This window comes from Rattus norvegicus, chromosome 4 (genome assembly GCF_036323735.1).
Source record: "Rattus norvegicus strain BN/NHsdMcwi chromosome 4, GRCr8, whole genome shotgun sequence".
Classification (NCBI taxonomy): domain Eukaryota; kingdom Metazoa; phylum Chordata; class Mammalia; order Rodentia; family Muridae; genus Rattus; species Rattus norvegicus.
The window spans coordinates 41,493,604-41,512,718 of record NC_086022.1 but is presented as its reverse complement, the minus strand read 5'-3'; the positions used below and the strand labels follow the sequence as shown (position 1 = coordinate 41,512,718).

General features: G+C 37.2%; 1 protein-coding gene across 1 annotated transcript in view; it reads left to right on the top strand.

Moving 5' to 3' along the window:
• The window catches only part of Thsd7a (thrombospondin type 1 domain containing 7A), a 438,249-nt gene that overhangs the window by 352,806 nt on the left and 66,328 nt on the right, over positions 1–19,115 (top strand). Inside the window, exons 8-11 of the mRNA NM_001191970.2 lie at positions 1–235; positions 3,825–3,940; positions 11,291–11,423; positions 12,552–12,655. Of these exons, the coding sequence (NP_001178899.2) occupies positions 1–235; positions 3,825–3,940; positions 11,291–11,423; positions 12,552–12,655 (588 nt within the window). The remainder of the gene's footprint in view (positions 236–3,824; positions 3,941–11,290; positions 11,424–12,551; positions 12,656–19,115) is intronic.

Genomic DNA, 19,115 nt, shown 5'->3' with positions numbered 1-19,115 from the left:
GTGGAATTCGCTGCCCTAACAGCAGTGCTTTGCAAGAGGTGCGCAGCTGCAATGAGCATCCTTGCACTGTGTACCACTGGCAAACTGGTCCCTGGGGTCAGTGTATAGAGGACACATCAGTGTCATCCTTCAATACAACCACAACATGGACTGGGGAGACGTCATGTTCTGTGGGCATGCAGACCCGGAAAGTCATCTGCGTGCGAGTCAACGTGGGCCAAGTGGGACCCAAGAAGTAAGGACTTGAGAATGGCAGTGGTAAATCCTGTGGTCAGCCATGCAGAGGGCTGGTTGGGCTCTGCTTGTTTCATTAAATGGAGTCTTCTGATGCTTGTCATACCTCTCCTCATAAAAAGATCTGTTTGCTTTCAGTGTTCGTTGCTGATAAAGCTGTAACTACTTCTGGGTCTTGTATCTGGCATCCATAAATTCTGTAGAAAACTTTCTATCTGTTCCTTACTTCCAAATCTATTGTAGCACAGTCTGCTTTTATTAAGCTATTGAGGTAAAGAAAGAGGTGCTTGCTCTAGGCTTGTCTGATCAATAATGACAGGATACAAAGTCCTACCAGTGGAGGTCATCCGTGACCTCCTCCATATCCCTAGGCTTGGAGGCTGACAATCTGTTTAACTGAGTAAAAGCCATCTAAGATCTGCCTTTCATTCGCCCATACAATACTATATCACTGGTATAAGACCAAACATATTTGTCTGTGGTAAAGCGAGTAACCGTTTACTTTTAACGGAGAGCCTTGGGACAAGATAGCTGTTATGAGACGTAGAAAACCCATCAGTTTCCTATGGGTTAACCAGATGGTAACAAAGAGAACATTTTTCTGGTGGAAAGGAGAAAACAAAACAACAAGAAGAAAACCAATCAGACTTGAGGTGTTAAGAGTACCTTATGATAAAAATAAGCAAAAAACAAGTGATGGCATGAAGGTAATAATCAATTCATGGAAAAAATTAATAAATTTTCAAAAAACATTCTTTTGAGGGGGAATGACCTATTCAATTTTTGAAACAGTTAACTTTCTTAATAACTCAAACGTCCTAAGCCATGTGGAACATAGACAGTAAAACCAGCATGTTTGGCCTAAGTCTGACTGTGGTTTTGTGTTTTTCAAATTATTAGGCAGGTGGCTTTGATTTTCAAAGTCAGCTGAAAAGATTATATGAGGAAAAATCCTTTGATCTAGTCACTCAATAAACCTTTGGAAAGGCTGTTTAAGAATGAAAACCGCTTCCTTCGCTATTTTCTTCAGTGACTGGAGCTCTTTGGCGATGTTGTGGATGCATATAAAGCCCCCAGGTTACCCTCACTTCTTATCCTCTTTTGCCTCTCCACAATCCCATTACATACCCTTCTCCCTATCTGGCCTCTTCCAGACGGATTTTTGGGTTTTGTTTTAGGAAATTTTCCAAGGGGGTGAAAATAATTTATCTGACATATGGAAAACCCCAGGGGTATAAACAAGAGACCCATTAAGCACTTTTATCTTGCTAGCATTCCAGATATTAGAGATACTTAGCTCCGCGGTATAGTTATTTATATCATTTGATATTTGAGACTATATTAGAAAGTATATGCCAAAGAGACCATTCTTCACACTTCATATGGTAAGCCCCAAACCAATATGTTAATGGAAATTACACTCAGGTTGTTATTAATTTGACTCAGGAAATTAATTTGCAATATATTAAAATGCAATGGTGCTAGCCACAGCAGGGGTGAAAGTTCCACGTCCTGGAGGAGGCTGGTTCTTGCTGAGATTAGAAGAGAGATAGAAGTGCTCACTAGACCTGACAGGATGAGCAATATTATACCGATTTGCAAAAGGCTCCCTCTCTCTGTTTGCAAGCTAATGGCCTTTCAAACGTTGCAACTTAGAGCTGCTACAAAATAAAATACTGTCCCTGGGTGAAGGGTGTATATGCGAACAAGGACCTCTGTGTGAAAGAGTCTGATGGATCCAGTCTTACAAGGTCATCCAGTAAGAAGTGTGCCCTGATGCCTCATATCAGATCACCAGAGTAATGCAGCAAAAACTCTGCTATGTGGCTACAGCTGTTTTTCAATGATCTGAGCACACACATAGATTTGTTAAATCATGTTTGTTTCCTTTGCCCTTAAAACTGTAGGAAATTAAATCAAATACATTTAAGTTCCAAAGAAAATGTTATTACCCTTCTCCTTAAATAGTAGGTTAAATTCAGTGACTGCTTTCCAATGCAAGCCATTTGAAACAAAAATGCAAATAGGAACCTTGTTTTAAACTCTTCTTAATAAAATAGATTACTGGGAGATGGCAAAATCAATGTTATTGATCTTATCTATCCTCCCAAGTAACAAACTTCAACTCCCATTGCATCTGTTTAATTTGACCTTGAATAAGATTGGGAGGAGGGAGGAATCAATTCTTTGATTTAAACCATACATGCTAAATACAAACAGTTCCAGGGAACAGCCGCATGTTGACTGAAACAATTGCCTCACCAAAGGAAGTCAGAATTCATTTTATTGGATGCAGTCTAGGCTGTATAATTTATCTTCGTGTGTTCATTTAGTGACTTTGTTGTTGGTAATTTTGCTCTCCACAGTTAGCCAAGTATCTTGCTGTGGCTATTTCCAAACTAAAATAATATGTGGAGGGTCAATGACAACATTGTAAATTCCATTGATTTATTTCGGGCTACATATTTGAAGAGCTCACAGTTGAGTAATGGCCTCCCGTTGCTAAAGTTATAAAATGCCTCATTTAAAAGAATTGCTTTCAATAATAATTACTGACCAGTAGCTCCATAATCCCAAAAGAATTCTTTGGATTATATGAAGTGTTTTTTTTTCATAGGATGTTTTCAAATTAAATTATAAGTCCAGTTTTATGAATTGTTAAAAAAAATCCATTTCTGTGATTCATACTTAACTATTTTTCCTGCCCATTGTTTTAAAGAGTCACATTTTTACAACAGTATAGAGCATCATATGTGTGTGTGTGTGTGTGTGTGTGTGTGAGAAAGGACATGTAGGCAACTAATTATAGAATATGTTGAAAATGAAGTGTCAGTAAAATGCTAAAAAAAAAATTATTGGAGACAAATGGTGTTAACTATTTAACTTACAATTTAGTTCTTTAAAGGTAACTAATCCAATGCAACTAAAACTAAGGCAACTGAATCCAATGGCAGCCACCTACAATCCAAGTACCCAGGACGCAGAAGCCGGTGAATCTCTTGAGAGTTTGAGGCCAGCCTAGTCTTCATAGTGAGGCTAGCCAGGGTTACATAGTAGGATCCCGTGACATTAAAAAAAGTAGAGAATGAGAGAGAGAGAGAGAGAGAGAGAGAGAGAGAGAGAGAGAGAACGCAAACAAGTTCAATAGGCTATGTTCAATCCCAGAACCACCAACTAACCATTGTCATATGTCCATGCCCACACGCATTCTATATACACACATGCACACATATGTAGGATTATAATACTACTTTAATAATTATTATTAAGAAATAATTTTATTATGTATATTAGAACATACATTATTTACTAGTAGAGATTATCCGAAAGAGAAGGATATGATAATTATGTTTCTTCTCGATAGCATGAATGTCACTAAATTTACATATTTATATGAATAGTTTAATGCCAGATATGATTGGAGAGAATTAACTTAGCTGAGTGGTGCTCCTTAAAAGCAGCTTTGAAAGCTGAGTAACAGAAGCTCCTGAGCTGACTGTGATTTCATACAGCAATGAAAATTGGAAGGAAATTAAGATACTTGGTTTTATGGCTTGCTAAAGGCTGAATAATTTCTTTGTTTGTTCCAGGTGTCCTGAAAGCCTTCGGCCTGAAACAGTGAGACCTTGCTTGCTTCCTTGTAGGAAGGATTGTATTATGACCCCATACAGTGACTGGACACCATGTCCCTCTTCATGCAGAGAAGGTATGGAGTACTGATTCTGGAAGTTCTTCACCCAGAACCTCTATTCAGCAGGATGTCTGACTTCTTTTTGTGATTCTTATACAGAGCCTTGTCCTGGCTTCTCATGAATGTCAAAACATTTGGATTTCTCCCTAGAAATAATACCATGTTAGACTACCTGGCAGGCAGTAAGTTTCAAGCCAGAAACTCCCTTGAAGTTTCATTATATGCCTCAGATTGAAATGATTCTAGATCTTATTAATAAACCTTATCTTTCATAAATCCTGAAAGAATATATACTGGTCTTCTGAAGTTTCAAGAGTTTCCAGTGCCCACAGGACACATGACTTCTAAACTACTTACAGGCAAGAAATAGCCTGAAACCAAGTTTGCTAAGGATTCAATTATGTGGCCTAAGGATGGGAATAAAGCAAAGAGAAAAATGGCCAAGCTGTCTCCCTGCCAACACTTAATGTGCCATGAGGCATTTCCAAGACTATTTGTTCCCTGGCAGGTTTGGTTTTTGGCTTTTGTGATGTTCAAAGACTTTTTATTATCATGGAAGATCCCCTGATAAATCTTTCATTACCCTTCAGGACATTTTTTTTTGGTTTTCCCACTGAGAAAAATTTCACACCTTCTTTCCCATTTACACAGTAACAGCACAATTTTTCTCCATGTGGAAAACATCATCTCCTGTTTTCCCATGTGCTCTCTCAACATGTACCGTCTCCAGGCTTTCCTTGTATTTCTGCTTCGTGACTATCCTGGGAGATTTGCAACTAAGAGTTAATTTCTAGCTCAATGACCTTTTTAACTTGCTGAATTTTATTTTAAACCACTTAATTTTCTGAATGCCATAACTGATTATTTCACAAAATATCATTGTGCCTAGCTGAAATATAAGTTTAGGGAATTTTGTTTGCACTTGAGAGATAGGACCTCAGTCTGTAAGGCAGGCTGGTATGGTTCTTGGAATCTTCCTGCCTTGGAATCTTCCTTCCTTCCTGTCGGTTTCTGGAATTACAGGTGCATACTAACACATCTAGGAAATTTTCTTCTGTGTTTTGTAGAGTAGTATTAAAATATTATATCAAATTAAACTGTTAACAGAGAAGTTCATTTATGTTTAACTCTTTATTATCTTTGGGGGAGAAAGGATGATTGACACTAATTTGTTGTGTTTGTTTATTTTTGGAGAGAGTCACTTAGTTCATGTTGGCCTTGAACATACTAATGGGTAAGAATGATCTTAGAGTTTTGATGTTCCTGGTCTTACTTCCCAGAGTCTGGGATGAAAGATATGTAGCACATGGTTTTTTGTTTTGTTTTGTTTTGTTTGTTTGTTGTTAGTGTGTGGTTGAAGGTCAAGCACATTTCCCATTCTGACACGTGAGCTATAACTTCCATTCACATTAGCTTTTGTAAAAATGTTAATGGTTCAATAAACATCAATTTAACTGTAAAAAAGAGAGAAAAGTGTCATTGGCATGAATTTTATAAGAAACAATGGCATTTTCTGATTTTTTTAAAAACAGATTTTAAGATCTTATTTCTTTATTTTCCTAAAAGTCACATAAAATCTGAAATTCCTGGTTTCATCTTTTTTAAGTGATATACTTTATAAGCTGTGATCTCCAACGTCATTGGTGCTATTCATTACCTCAGTGATAAAGTTCTACATTACATTACACTATACTACATTACATGGAAAACCTTGTGTTTAGTTTTGTTTAGGTTCAGGTTCGGCTTAGCCTATAATAGTTACATGATCTTGTAGCATGAGTACGGCACCATTACATGTGTTTACTATGTGGCAAATGCTTCAGTTTGGTGTGTTCAAAGTAGTCTTTCTGAGAAACTTCTGGTAAAAGCATTTAATCACCACAGAATAACACTTTCATAGAAAGTTTGAACTGAATACTAATAATTATGAGTTTCATAATCCGTTGATTATTTTCAAGGCTTCAATGCTGCATTAGAAGCAATTATTCATCTTTCACTCTTGTAATGTTTTCCCAGAAACTGTAATGTACCACGCTTGTTTCCAAATAAAAGGTTTCTCCAATTAACAAGATCACATCCTGGAGGTATGAGATGTGTGAGATAACTAGTTTTCTAATCATTTAATTTGTATAAAGAAAGAATCACCACTGAGCATGAGGCTTGGTCGAAGAAAATAGAGAGTAAGAAAGAAAAGTAACTTCACTTTGGAAAACGACAAAGCAAAACAAGCTAACGATTGATGGTAGGATGTCTAAACAATATCCAATTCTCATTTAGCCACACTTAAAAAGAGATCCCTCAGCACAGCTGTCAGTGTGCCTTAATTCATATTTAGCAACCTTAATGTGAAAAAACTAAAAGAAAATAATTGGCTTTGAGCAGGGTCAAGACTGTTCCAAGACAATGCCCAAGAAGAGAGAGAGAATGCCAAGGAGAGCTTTGAGTACTTTGATAATATTGGTTGAGTTAAGATGGAAATAAGGTCATAAAATCAACAGTAGATCATGTCAAAGTGCTATAAAACATACATGTCAGCCCCACCGAACTTGAAGTATTTTATTAAGATAAATATTAGGTGAACTGTCAAGTTGGGAAAATGTTCAGTATATAAAATATTTAATGATAATTTGAAAGTACAGATGGTAATAACTGCCTTAACAGAAGACTAAGTAACGGATGTAAGATACAGTGAAGTCCATGAAGTGAGTGGGGGCATGATAATTTTCAATATAGTGTCTAGAATGGAATAATCTTGTTATTATCAAAGAAACAAAAATGGTAGAAGAGGTAGAAAGAGAAAGGATTGTAAGGAAGGCTATGTCAAGGTGACTAATCTTGGACATTGCTGCTACAAGGTGAGTAGAAGGTAGATAAGGTTAATGTCAGAAGCTTAGGCTAGCTGGAGAATTGTAAAGGTATAAGAAAGGAGAAAGAATGAGGAATAGCTAGCTAAATGCAGCTAACTAGCTTTTGTCAAATGAAGTGTTGATTTTAATGAAGAAATTGAAGATGAGAGACCAGTATTCCAAGTGAATGTATGGATAAAAACATCAGAGAGAGAAGAGAATGAGAAATTGTAGTAGGGTATGCCTGTGGGCATGTTGTGGATCCAAATGATAAAGAAGGAACACTTGAGAGATGGGTATAAGTGAGGTATGGTGGGCTTAAGTACATTGATCACTTGAGCATATATCTATATCTATAATCTATCCATATATACTATATATATATATATATATATATATATATTCTACTCAAGTTGCCACTAGGTGACATTTCCTTCTTGAAGCTCCTGAAGTGAGAATGACCCCTCTGTGTAAGAATGCCATGGAAACAAGAGGCTCCATTTGGTGATGGATGATATAGGTAGAAATCTACTTGGCTGGGCAAAGACTCGCTCACTTGGACAGTAAACCAGCTCTACCCAGTTTCAGTGAAAGCTGGTCACCTAGAAGAAAATATTTTCAAAGACCATAAACCTAGGCTCTTAGATTTAAAAGTAATAACTGAAAAATGTATATTGAAGAAATAAAAGGAGTGGGGTGATAGATAATAGCAGAAGATGCTTTGTGCTCCCCAAGAAACTTTTCTGCTCCCCTGCTGATGGCTGCAACAGAGCACTAGGAGGCTGGGATCACAGATGACTAGGCTAGCCCTTTGCTGTGTTGAGGAAAAGTAAACAAAGGTCTGAGGCTAATTTTTTACTATTTTGCTATGAAACAACCCTAATTCAAGTGACTGACTTCAGCACATGATTAAATTTTCCTTTGCATTCAGTAAGAGGCAATGACAAAAAATAACTAATTCTGGAATGGAGTACTTCTTTTGAATTTAAATTTTCAGGTAAAGTCTGATTTTATGTGTGTTTTACTATGTATGTTTTATATATGTCAGTCCTTCCTCTAAAAATCAGTTTACTGATGTAAAATTACAGGGTAGTATTGCCAAAAATGGGACAAAATGTGTCAGATTTCAAGGAAGAATAAAACAAGTCATTTAAAATTTTATTCATTTCTCTCCCATGATATGCACTGAAGAAAATAAAAACAATGTCAATAAAAATCAGAAATTATTCATGAGTAGTTTGGTCCTCAAATGGATGTGTACTTGTTATTATTCATGAATTTTGAAAAATGGACACTTTAAAATGTAAATCATTTTTGGATATAACTTGCTACTTTAATTTATAAGAAGTAAATTACTGAATGATTTCCTTTTTTCCCCATTTGGATTAGATGGCTAAAGGTTTATCTCCTCATTAAGTCCTAAAGTGAACATACAAGGAAGCCCTTAGCTATAATCAGAGAAGAAACATGGATGCCATACTATTTCCTGTGTAACACCATCAAATTTCCTCTCTGAGTGCTACAGCTTTGAAGTGTTCCAGTCTAATCAGGACATGTTATTTATCCTATGGCTACACGAGATAAAAGACTTTGAACTTTGAATAAGAATAAATAGAATATCATTGTACAGCCAATTAAAGAAGAAAAATACCAAACATTTTGATTTGTAGCATACATGTGTATGTATAGTCTGAATAAAAAAGATACCCGAAGACTATTACAAACATGTATGTTAGATAACATATGTGTTTTGACAGTAGAAACAGATTTTAAAAAAGCAATATGTGAATTGGAACATTCTTGCCTATGTACCAGGTGACATCTGGAAAGTTAATTCCTTAAGAACTTTAGTTTATAAGCTGCCATTGGTGCTGAACTCATTGTGTGCACCAATGCCCAGTCCCTTGGCCTTCTTTCTGTATCTGTGTTCCTTATGCAAATCAAAAAAGCATTAAGAGTGAGTGACCTCTAAATATTTTGATCATCAGGCAAACCAAGACCCATATGTTGGTGATATTTTTCCAAATTAAAAGGATAAACTAAGAGAGAGACAGAGGGAGGAAGGAAAGGAAAGAAGAAAATAAAGAAATTCTTCCTCAGATGCTAACCAAATTATCAGAAGTTTACTTACTTTTCATACTCTTTTAAAAAAATAATTGATCCTAAGCATATACTAAAATAAAAGAAAGATTCAAAACAATAAAAAGGCAGAATCAAGTACTAAAGTGGCAGAGTACTAAAGGAATGGAGAAAAATAGCAAAAAGAAAATCAAAGTTAATGTATGCTCCTGTAATAAAGATGAAAATTAGCTCTGTGACCAAAATGAAAAATGGAAGCACAATGGATTCTGAAAAGCAGTGAGAGAAATGAAAATGCTCCCGTCTCTGAATACTTAAGGCGTTCATCACCTGGACTTGCAGTTAGATGTCCTCTGAACAATATAATAGAGAAGCATGGGTAACATGAAATTTTGGCTGACATTTCTTAGATCTTCTCTGGATAAATCATATCAAATTTACAAAAATCCAGAGTTGGTATTTGAATTTAAATTGTCGCAATTAAACATCCATGACAGTGTTACAAGTATTTCACTTCCTGGTTGCCAGCCATCCCAGTCCCCAATTCCCTACTCCATTAACTACAGTATTCCAATTATTCATTAACATAATTATTGTAGTTATAAACATGGTCCACACACAATGGGAATAATCCTCACAATTTACAATAATCCAGAATCTTAATTTGGAGCAGGGCACACAGAGCCATCTGTGCACGTCCTTTCTACAACTGTTCATCACAAGCTCCTGAAAGAGACTCTCAAACCCAGCTATGAAGAATGTTAACCTAGTAGTTCTAGGTTTATGCCCAGCTGTCTACTGTGTTGTTTCGGCTTTTTTCTTCTTTTCTTTCTTGGCTATTTTATTTATTTACATTTCAAATGTTATTCTCTTTCCTGGTCTTCCCTCCACATCTCCCTTATTCTATCCTCCCTTCCCCTGCTTCTATGAGGGTGCTCCCCCACCCACCCACCCACTCCCACCTCCCTGCCCTGGCATTCCTCTATACTGGGGCATCAAGCATTCACAGAACCAAGGGCCTCCCCTCCCATTGATGCCAGATAAGGCCATCCTCTGCTACATATGCAGGTGGAGCCATGGGTTCCTCCCATGTGTACTCTTTGGTTGGTGGTTTAGTCCCTGAGAGCTCTGGAGGGTCTGGTTGGTTGATATTGTTGTTCTTCCTATGGGGTTGCAAACCTTTGCAGTTCCTTCAGTCCTTTCCCTAACTCCTCCATTGGATTGTTGCTGCTTTTAAAGGGGTTCTCCAGCACAGTCATTCAGAGATCACTGGGACCTGATCAGCTTTTCTGTCAGGCACATGCTTAGCCTCTCTAAGCATGGCTACCATCACACGTCTACCTTCGTGTTAAGAGACACCTTGAGTTCATGAAAAATGATTCTGTTATGAGAAAAATTTCACGTTCAAATCATTTTACCTTATAATCACAATAACGTTTGAAATGTTTTGTGCCTTTTCAGATTGAACTTCAGTTGTTAAAGGCTATAAACTCTATAAAAAAAAAAACCCGCTGTTCCTGTAGTCTGTGTATCAAATATTTAACAATCTTGCAAAATCATGTGACTGCAGGAAGAATTATACAATCTGCTGACATAATTCTCCACATAATTATTTTCTTAGACAAAATGTGCCATGTAAGCTACTCTCCCTTAAAAGATATGCATATGGAAAGTTGAAAAACAGTTCATCAAAGCTCATAAACCTTTATCTGCACTTACAATCTAAAAAACAAATTTGCACATCATTCAATCAGTTATGCATTCATACTGTCAACTTCTTTCTTGAAGGTAAAGCTTTCCCCTCTCCCAAGTTTTAGAAATCATTTGGAGTTATTTACTTACAGTAATTACTGCTATTTTTGACACTTCCCTAAAAGAGTCTTTCTTTGGAAACTCTGTTGTTTCTCTACTGAGAGCACACTGCTCAGAGTGTGGCCTGAGTGTAGGCTGCTTAACAGGCATAATAAACAGCTGGAATAAGCTGTGCATTTCAAGTAAAGAGAATTACAAAGAAATAGCATTGTAACAGTGAATATATTCTCCCAAGGAAGACCCACGACAAGTGTATGTGTCCCATGTAACAAACACGGCTACATGAGATGACATGGAGATAAACTTACAGTAAAAGGAAGGATTTAATTAGATCTTTTTATTTCTCAAGGGGACAGAATAATGTGAAAGAACAATTATTTTGCAAATTCACAGTGGAAGGACCAGTTGACTATGGAACTGTTCCTCTTCATTCTTCGCATTTGAAAATATAAGTTGGGATTTCAATATAAGTGGTCTACGAGGTAAACAGTATTAGATGGGATAAGGCCTCTCTTTTACATCACAAAATACATTGTGGAGGCGGGAAATTTTCTTCAACACCATTTGGTATTGAGAGATTCTCTTACCAGTGCAATGTAGAGAGGTTAAGAAAGTTGCTTCATCACAGGGGACTCTGGAGCCAGGAAGCAGTCTCGACAGCGCGTCATCATTCAGCTGCCAGCCTATGGAGGCAGGGAATGCTCAGACCCACTCTATGAAGAAAAGGCCTGCGAGGCCCCTCCCACATGTCACAGCTACAGGTAAGGGCAGGAAAGGAAGTAAGTGGAGCACAGCTAATTCCTGACCACATCTTTCGGGCTCGCTCTCCTTCCACCCGCTCAGTAGGATGGTCGCTACTGGGGCCACCATCCTGCACCTGTATTTCAGAGAACTTCTCCACTTCTCAAGTTACCTCTCACGAGGCAATTATATTTTGTCATTTCCCAACTGTGGAGGTAGCACTAGTAGGTGGGGGAAACGAGGAAGGACTTAAGAATGACAAGAAACATGTTCTTTGGGGAGCAATTTCTTTGTCAGACTGGAATAATCAGGAATATCTCCCTTGTCTCCCAAGAGTACCTGCTTCTCTTATGTGTGAGCACTGTGGCTCAGGAAGTGACATCGTACCTCTGTAATGCTAATGAGATGTTTGCTCTAGTTGTCTATTTTCACTTCCTGGAAATTTGAAGTCACCGAAGGTACAAATAATCTCAAAAATGTATTATAGAAATATGGCCTCCCTGATATTTCAACTAAAAATTTCCTCACTGAACCTTGCTGAAGTGCATGATTGCAGTCTTTACAATAAATGAAGCGCCATATACTATGACATTAATTAATGAAATGTGTAATCACAATATACTTATTAAATTAGGGGTAAACTAGCCATCTTAATGCATGTATCATTAATTTAGAGACGACCAATATTGATACTATATTTTTATATTATGAATATTATTGACTATTTATCCAACACATTGACTTTTGGAATTTGTTTTTGTTATGGGATATTGTGATTTACTGTTACCCCTGTGGTGATCATCCAAAGGGCACGATGCAGAGGACTCCTGGCAGGCCTGGAGTTTACTTAGTGGAAAGCAACACTTCTTGGGCCAGCTGGGGCATCTCTTGATAGTGTGAAGAAGAAGTCCAAATGCCTTTTTTCACTGTGGATTTATTTCTATAGAACTTGCCAATGACAGAGTCTTGTCTCTAGTACCATAGAAAGAATTCTGTATTATGTGGCCTTTATAAGGGCTTAGTGCATAGCTAAATTCAACTCAGGTAAAACCGACTGGGGAGGGTTAATAGCCTGCTTTTTGTTACCACTGCATGATTTGCCTGCCATCTCAGCTTCCTCTCACTGATATTTTACCCTTCTCCCACAGGTGGAAGACACACAAATGGCGCCGGTGCCAGTTAGTCCCTTGGAGCATTCAACAGGATGTCCCTGGAGCACAGGAAGGCTGCGGGCCTGGACGGCAGGCAAGAGGTGGGAGACAGCACAGCAATGCTGACCTGCTTTGCACTTCTCCAATATTCTGTCCTTCCTCTCCACCGTGCTATCAGGACAGCAGATAGGAACAGCTTTGACCTCTTCTACCTAACACCAGAAACCAGAAACTTAGCTTGTGAAGTGTTCTTTGGCAATAACACATAACTGTCGAATTCTTCCCTAATTAATAGGGGGAAGAAAATCAGAAGCATGGTTTGTTTATGACATAGATAGTAATATAGCTAAGCTTTTCTGTGTGTGTATAAATCATGATGACTCATAGCACTTGACTAGTCACCTCAACAATCAGTGTGATTCACAACCCTCATTTATATGTAGCACATTTTTGCATGCATACAGTATATAATGTAATGTAGCTTTCTTGAAATTCTCAATGGTGACATTTCTAATAATGTAGAGGCTATCCAAGGCCCTGATCATAATTGATACTGGATTACAAGTTGAGTATTTATTTACTCGAAGCTTGCAGTATGTGAAGTGCGAATAGTTGGCACTGTACAAATCATGGACTCCTGCAGAAGTATGAGGTGGGAAGCCATCACATTTCAAATCTCAAGCCTTGGAGACTCATGTTCACACCCATGTAGGAAATAACACACTTGGAATTTAGATGTTTTATTATTACTGATCATACACACTGTCAGTAGCTAATAAGTATACTGGAAATATAGCTTAATGTGTAATAGAACATGCTTCTACCTTTCTTTAACCTGTAAAGATGTGATTTTCCTCTCTTGTTTGTGTTAATTTTCTTAATGATGATACAAAAGTTTGTGTAGACTTGACATTGAGTTCTAGTTTTTACAGTAAAAAATACTTTTAAACTTGAGAAAAACTCCTTTTAGAAATAACCTACTTTTAGATTGTTCTTAAAAGAATTCTTGATTTGAAATACTAATTGTATTTTATTACTTGCATTATGTACATGGTGATATTTATGATATCATTTTACTTAGATAACTTTATTGGGAATTTTCTGCTATGGGAGACGTTGTCTATGATGTCCCATCATGAATGGTCCTTTGTGTCTTAGGCAATGAACTAGACAAGATGTCAGTCTTATACTCATAGTGAAAACATAGATTTATTAAAAATTAAAGTAAAAGCACAGAATGCCCACCACAGGGGAGGGAACAGGTTCTGACAAGCATGCAGATTTAAAGCTCTAGGTTTAGAGACCAGGAGTATTTATTTACCAAAGGGCAGACAGTCCTTTGGAATTATCTTTCCATGAGAACAATGTGAGCCCAGTGCTGCAAGGCTTTACTCTAAAGGAATGGATCTCTCTTTGTCTGCTATGTAGTGTGTGTGTGTGTGTGTGTGTGTGTAGAGAGAGAGAGAGATCTAAGTGATAACCTCTCTTGGTTTATGGGTCTGGAGCTATGCGCAGTCACTAGTCTGACACTATTGGTCTATCTTGTGTTCACCATAAACCTTAGATAAATGACTCTGGCTGAAGCTATTATAGAACTGAGTGTTGCTTTGTCCATTGCCAATCTCTCTTCAAGAAACTGAGTAATGCAAAGCCTTATCATTCACTGACAACTCCTCCTCTGAACCAAGTGTGAATTCATGTGCATTTCTGGGTCTACACAGAGTTACAGATGGTACAGGGCATGGGTGGGCTTGGAAGTCGGGATATAAAAGCTTCAGTTCCAATTCTTGTACAAATGCAAGGTGAGCTTTCTTCCTCTAGTCACCTTGTAGGTAGAAAAGAAAAAGTCTGCTTCAAATGTAGTATTCTTTCAATATGAATATGAAAGCTATATTTTATCGACTACCATTAGAGAAAATGTTGAGTATGGTTGTGCTGCCTAGTTTTATGTCAGTCTGACAAAGTTAGAGTCATCAGAAAGAAGGGAGAAATCTGTTGAGAAAATACCTCCACAGATTAGCATGTAGTCAGACTCTTAATTATTGATTGATACGGGAGGGTCCACCCCACTGTGTGTGGAATTCTCCTGGTCTGGTGGTTGGTCTTCGGTTCTATAAGAAAGAAGGCTAAGTAAGCCTTGAGAACCACAGTAGTAAATAGCATTCCTTTATGACCTCTGTTCCAGCCCCTACCCTGCTTAATTCCTGTTCTCACTTCCTTCGATGATGAAGTGATATAAAATCATAACCCAAATAAAGCTTTTCCTCCCCAAGTTGTTTTTGCTCATGATGCTTCATCATAGCAATAGAAGCCCTAACTGAGACAAAGAGGCACACATGTGAAGTGCCTTCATAATTCAAAACTCCACTGTTAAAGGCTACGTGACCTTGAGTGATTCACTTCCTCCATTTGAGACTGAAAACACAAAAGCCTTGCAGCACTAGGCTCACATTGTCCTCAGGGAAAGGTAATTCCATCTTCTTCCTGGCAGTCAATGACCCCGATGACTGTGCACAGAATGTCACAGGGGCACAGAAGCAACAACATGAACATGGGCCTCTTGCTGTTTGGATATACCAGCTGTACAGAAACCTTGTTAGTTTTTTTGTTTGTTTGTTTGTTTGTTTACAATGACCATAGACGTTTTTCATGTCCAAATTTGACAGTCACTGTTCTATTCTGGTCCTAGTAAGTACTTACTTCTTAGTATTTATCACTCTTATCCACTTCCTCTGCAAAACAGAAAGTTGTCTTTGGCTTCCTCAATGCCACTTTCTCCTGGCTTTTGAGTGTTCAGTTGCAGGCTTCCTGTTTGTGCCGCTCTCTCCCAGTCTTTAAGCAAAGCTTTCTAAACTTAGCACAGACTAAAACTGCTCAACCTTCCTCTCTCCCTTCCTTTCCCCCTCCCTCTCCCTCTCCAGTTAATAGAACTGGTTTCTGTTCTATTAACTATAGGATAACAACTTCAATGCAAAAAGACATCTCTTTATCATTCCAGCCTGTGGCGATTTATTTTCCTTGCAGCTTATGTTCCTATGGGGCACGAGATGGAGAGAAGTATCTTTTGGTTCTGGAAAGAAAGGTTTCCTTACATTGATATTCTCTTCGGGACTGATTCCAGAACTGTGCATGATAAGCTTGTCAGTGTCTCCTCTGTCTTCATCTCTGACACCGTATCGACACAGGCAAAATTGAAATAAATAAATAAAATGCTTTCCTTTAGTAGCTGAAGTAGTGTTGCATAAATTCAGTCAGCTAAGTCAGTAGAATGGGCACCTCTGTGTTGTTTAGTGTATCAGACTTTCTAATCCAGCTACCCTTTCATTTGTGGCAGCATGGAGAAGGCTGTGGTGCAGAGAGAGCCACCTGTGTTGTTAGAGGGTGGTAATTCTGAAACCATGAAGCTTCCATTTCTAATGGAAATGAGATCATTTAATCCTACCCAACAAATTGGAGTTAAAGACTGAAAGCAATTGATTGCGGATTTGATCATTTGAAGCTGACAGAGTAAGGAAGGCTTAAAGGATAGGCTTATTCTTGACCTGTCCCCTTTTACAAGCATAAGCAGACAGGAGAGAGGAATGCACAATGTTATCAATTCTATAAGCTAAGCATTTGAGGTGAGAAATGAAAGTGATCTGCTCATAGAAAAGTGGGTAGGTTGAGGCCACAGAGTTGTGAGGTGGAGTGTAGGTTGATTTTGCAGAGAGGTATAAATGTCAGGATCAGTGTTTGAGACCATGTTCAATAAGTGAAAAGAGCAAGACCCAAGGAAAGTAGTGTTTTATCTGTCGGCGTGTGCAGAATAAATTAGAACGATAAGACACTTGGCCCCAGCTTCTGGCTAAGATGCTGTCGGAACAATAAAAGGAGGAAGAATCAAAGACTCAGATTAGAAATCCAGTGAGAAAATGGGCAGAAATAAACAGATATTGGCCTTAAAATAGTGAAGATATTTGTAGGATTTTGTAACAGATACAAGAGTAGATAGTAGAAATGAGTTAAAGTTGAACCACAATCTCTTGAAACCAATAATTTAGCTTCATAATAGTTCCTTTGGTGAAAAAATTAACTCTGAGTGCAGAGCTAATTTGAGAAGTTGTAGTCGGAATAATTTCCATGTATAGTTGCTAGGTAGAAAGAGCCTAATCTGAGGTTGAACGTGATTTGTAAGAGTAAAGGTGGCATAGAATGGTAGATGGTTATTTGACCAACATTCCATGAAGTGATGTGCTGTACTATAGGAAACCTCAGATTGCCAAGATATTCTATGTATTTTTATAAAAATATAGTAATATTTTTTCATTAGTATATTTCCTTTTTCTCTACCCTACTTATATTCTAAGGTTTTTAGTTATTTTTAATCTAAAGTATGTATATTTAAATTAATATTTCTATAATTTGCTAATTTTAACATTTCCTTTTTATATCAGAAATTTCATTATATGAATTAAAATATAGCTGCTGCCCTTGAACACTATACTAGGTCTCCGAAAACGGATATATTTATTGTATGGCCTTTATCAAATGATTTGCCTATAGCAGAATGTTGTAAAGACTTATTTGTCAACCAAATCTAGTCCATAGCCTATTTCTTTGCAGTTAACATTGTATTAGAACACAGCCATACCTATTTTTTTTAATGTATTGCCTGTGGCTGCTTTCAAGTTATGTGGCAAAGTTGAGTAGCTACAAGAGACAATATGTCTCAGAAAGCCAAAATTATCTACTATCTCAGCTTTACAGAAACAAGTTACTGGCCCCAATCTAATGTTAGAAGTAAGCAATCATTGCTATAGTCACAACTCCTACTAGTCATTCAATACTACTGCAATCAATAGCATCTGGAAGTCCTGTCTTGGTTTTAGGCCGTCAGTGAAAAAAGAAACCCATTTAAAGCTATGGGAGAGTCAGCTCTAAAATCTACTATACTAGTAAAATTTCCCCCTTAAGAATAAAATCAAAGTATTATGTAGGAAATATCATAATGCAATATTGACTCAGCTAACTCTAAATTTCTTAAAGAAAAAAAATAAAGATAAAACCTGAAAATAGAGACAATATGGAAGACAAAAGGCAAAACCTGTTCTTTGCAAATCTGTTCTCTAAGGATCACATCACAACTAGATGTTAATTCCTGACTTATTTATGATGTATTACATAGAGAGGAATGAAAGGGTTTGTTTTGCACAATGAATATGCAGCTCTCAGCACAAGTCTTGCAAGGTCGTGTTAGGGTTCAGTTCTCAGAAGACCTGAGCGTCCATATCAGTAGGAAAGTATAACACCAATTTCTCTTCTATACAGCATAGCAACGGAAAGACAGAAACTTTCTTTAACTAGATGCATAATCCTCTATAAAATAAATACACAATCACTAGTGTGCTGTGGTTGCTATAACAATGTGTCACAGGGTCAAAGCGCTAAGCGATTCAATTTCTGGTGATGGCTTTTTTCCCTGACATCAGAGCACATTTTCCCTTTAACTTAGGTGGGAGACAAACAGATAATAGATACATAGATGGATGGATAGATAGATAGATAGATAGATAGATAGATAGATAGATAGATAGATAGATAGATGGATGGATGGATGATAATAGGTAGATAGATGATAGATAGATAGATAGATAGATAGATAGATAGATAGATAGATAGATGATAGATAGATGATAGATAGATAGATGTGAGCATAGAAGGAAAGCTCCCTATAATCTCCTTTTATAAGAGCATCAATCTCCTCATAAGAAACCACTCTCTCATCAACAGATCTAACTCAGATCCAAAGTCTCCATCTCATGGCTCCCCTATATTGGGATTAATGCCTCGGCCTAGGAATTTTAGGGAAATATAATTCAGTCTGTATCATCAATGTCTTAAACTCCCTATCCTGATTCACAGGTCTATAAGTCCATTATATTAAACTTTCTCAAAAAGCTGTATAAACAGGGTAAGGGTAACACCAGTCCCTAAGACCAACACATATTTCCTAATATACTATTCAATATAATTAATGACCACATTAAAAACTATTTGTTAAATACATGCTACACAATTGAAAAATAAAATATATAGATAATTTTATATGGTAAGAAATGCATACATGATTTGTGTTTCAAGGCAAATCAGTAATGCATGTATCATTACTGTATAAATACAATGACCAAAGGAAAATGAGGAAAAAAGTCAGAAGTGACCAATGCCATACTCCCAGTAAGAAAAGAAATTCATTTAAACCCAGAAAAAGATCACGATGTAAAATCTATACACTTAAGGGCAGTGTATTGGCTGCTTTGTTGAGGGCTATGTGTTTGAGGCAGGGACTGGAATACCAGGAGAAAAAGAATGGACTTGGTTTTTTTCAATTAAAAAAATAGAGAGGAAAACAGTGAAATATCTAATGTCTTAAGAAAAAAAGACAGAGAAATAAAAGATTTTTTTAAAAAACATTAGCAGAATTTGTGATTTTAAAGGCTCCCCCTCACATTTGTCAAGTCATTTACTTGTCTGTACACATATCACAGAACTGAGGCCTCCACTGTCTTTTCTCCCTGTTTACAT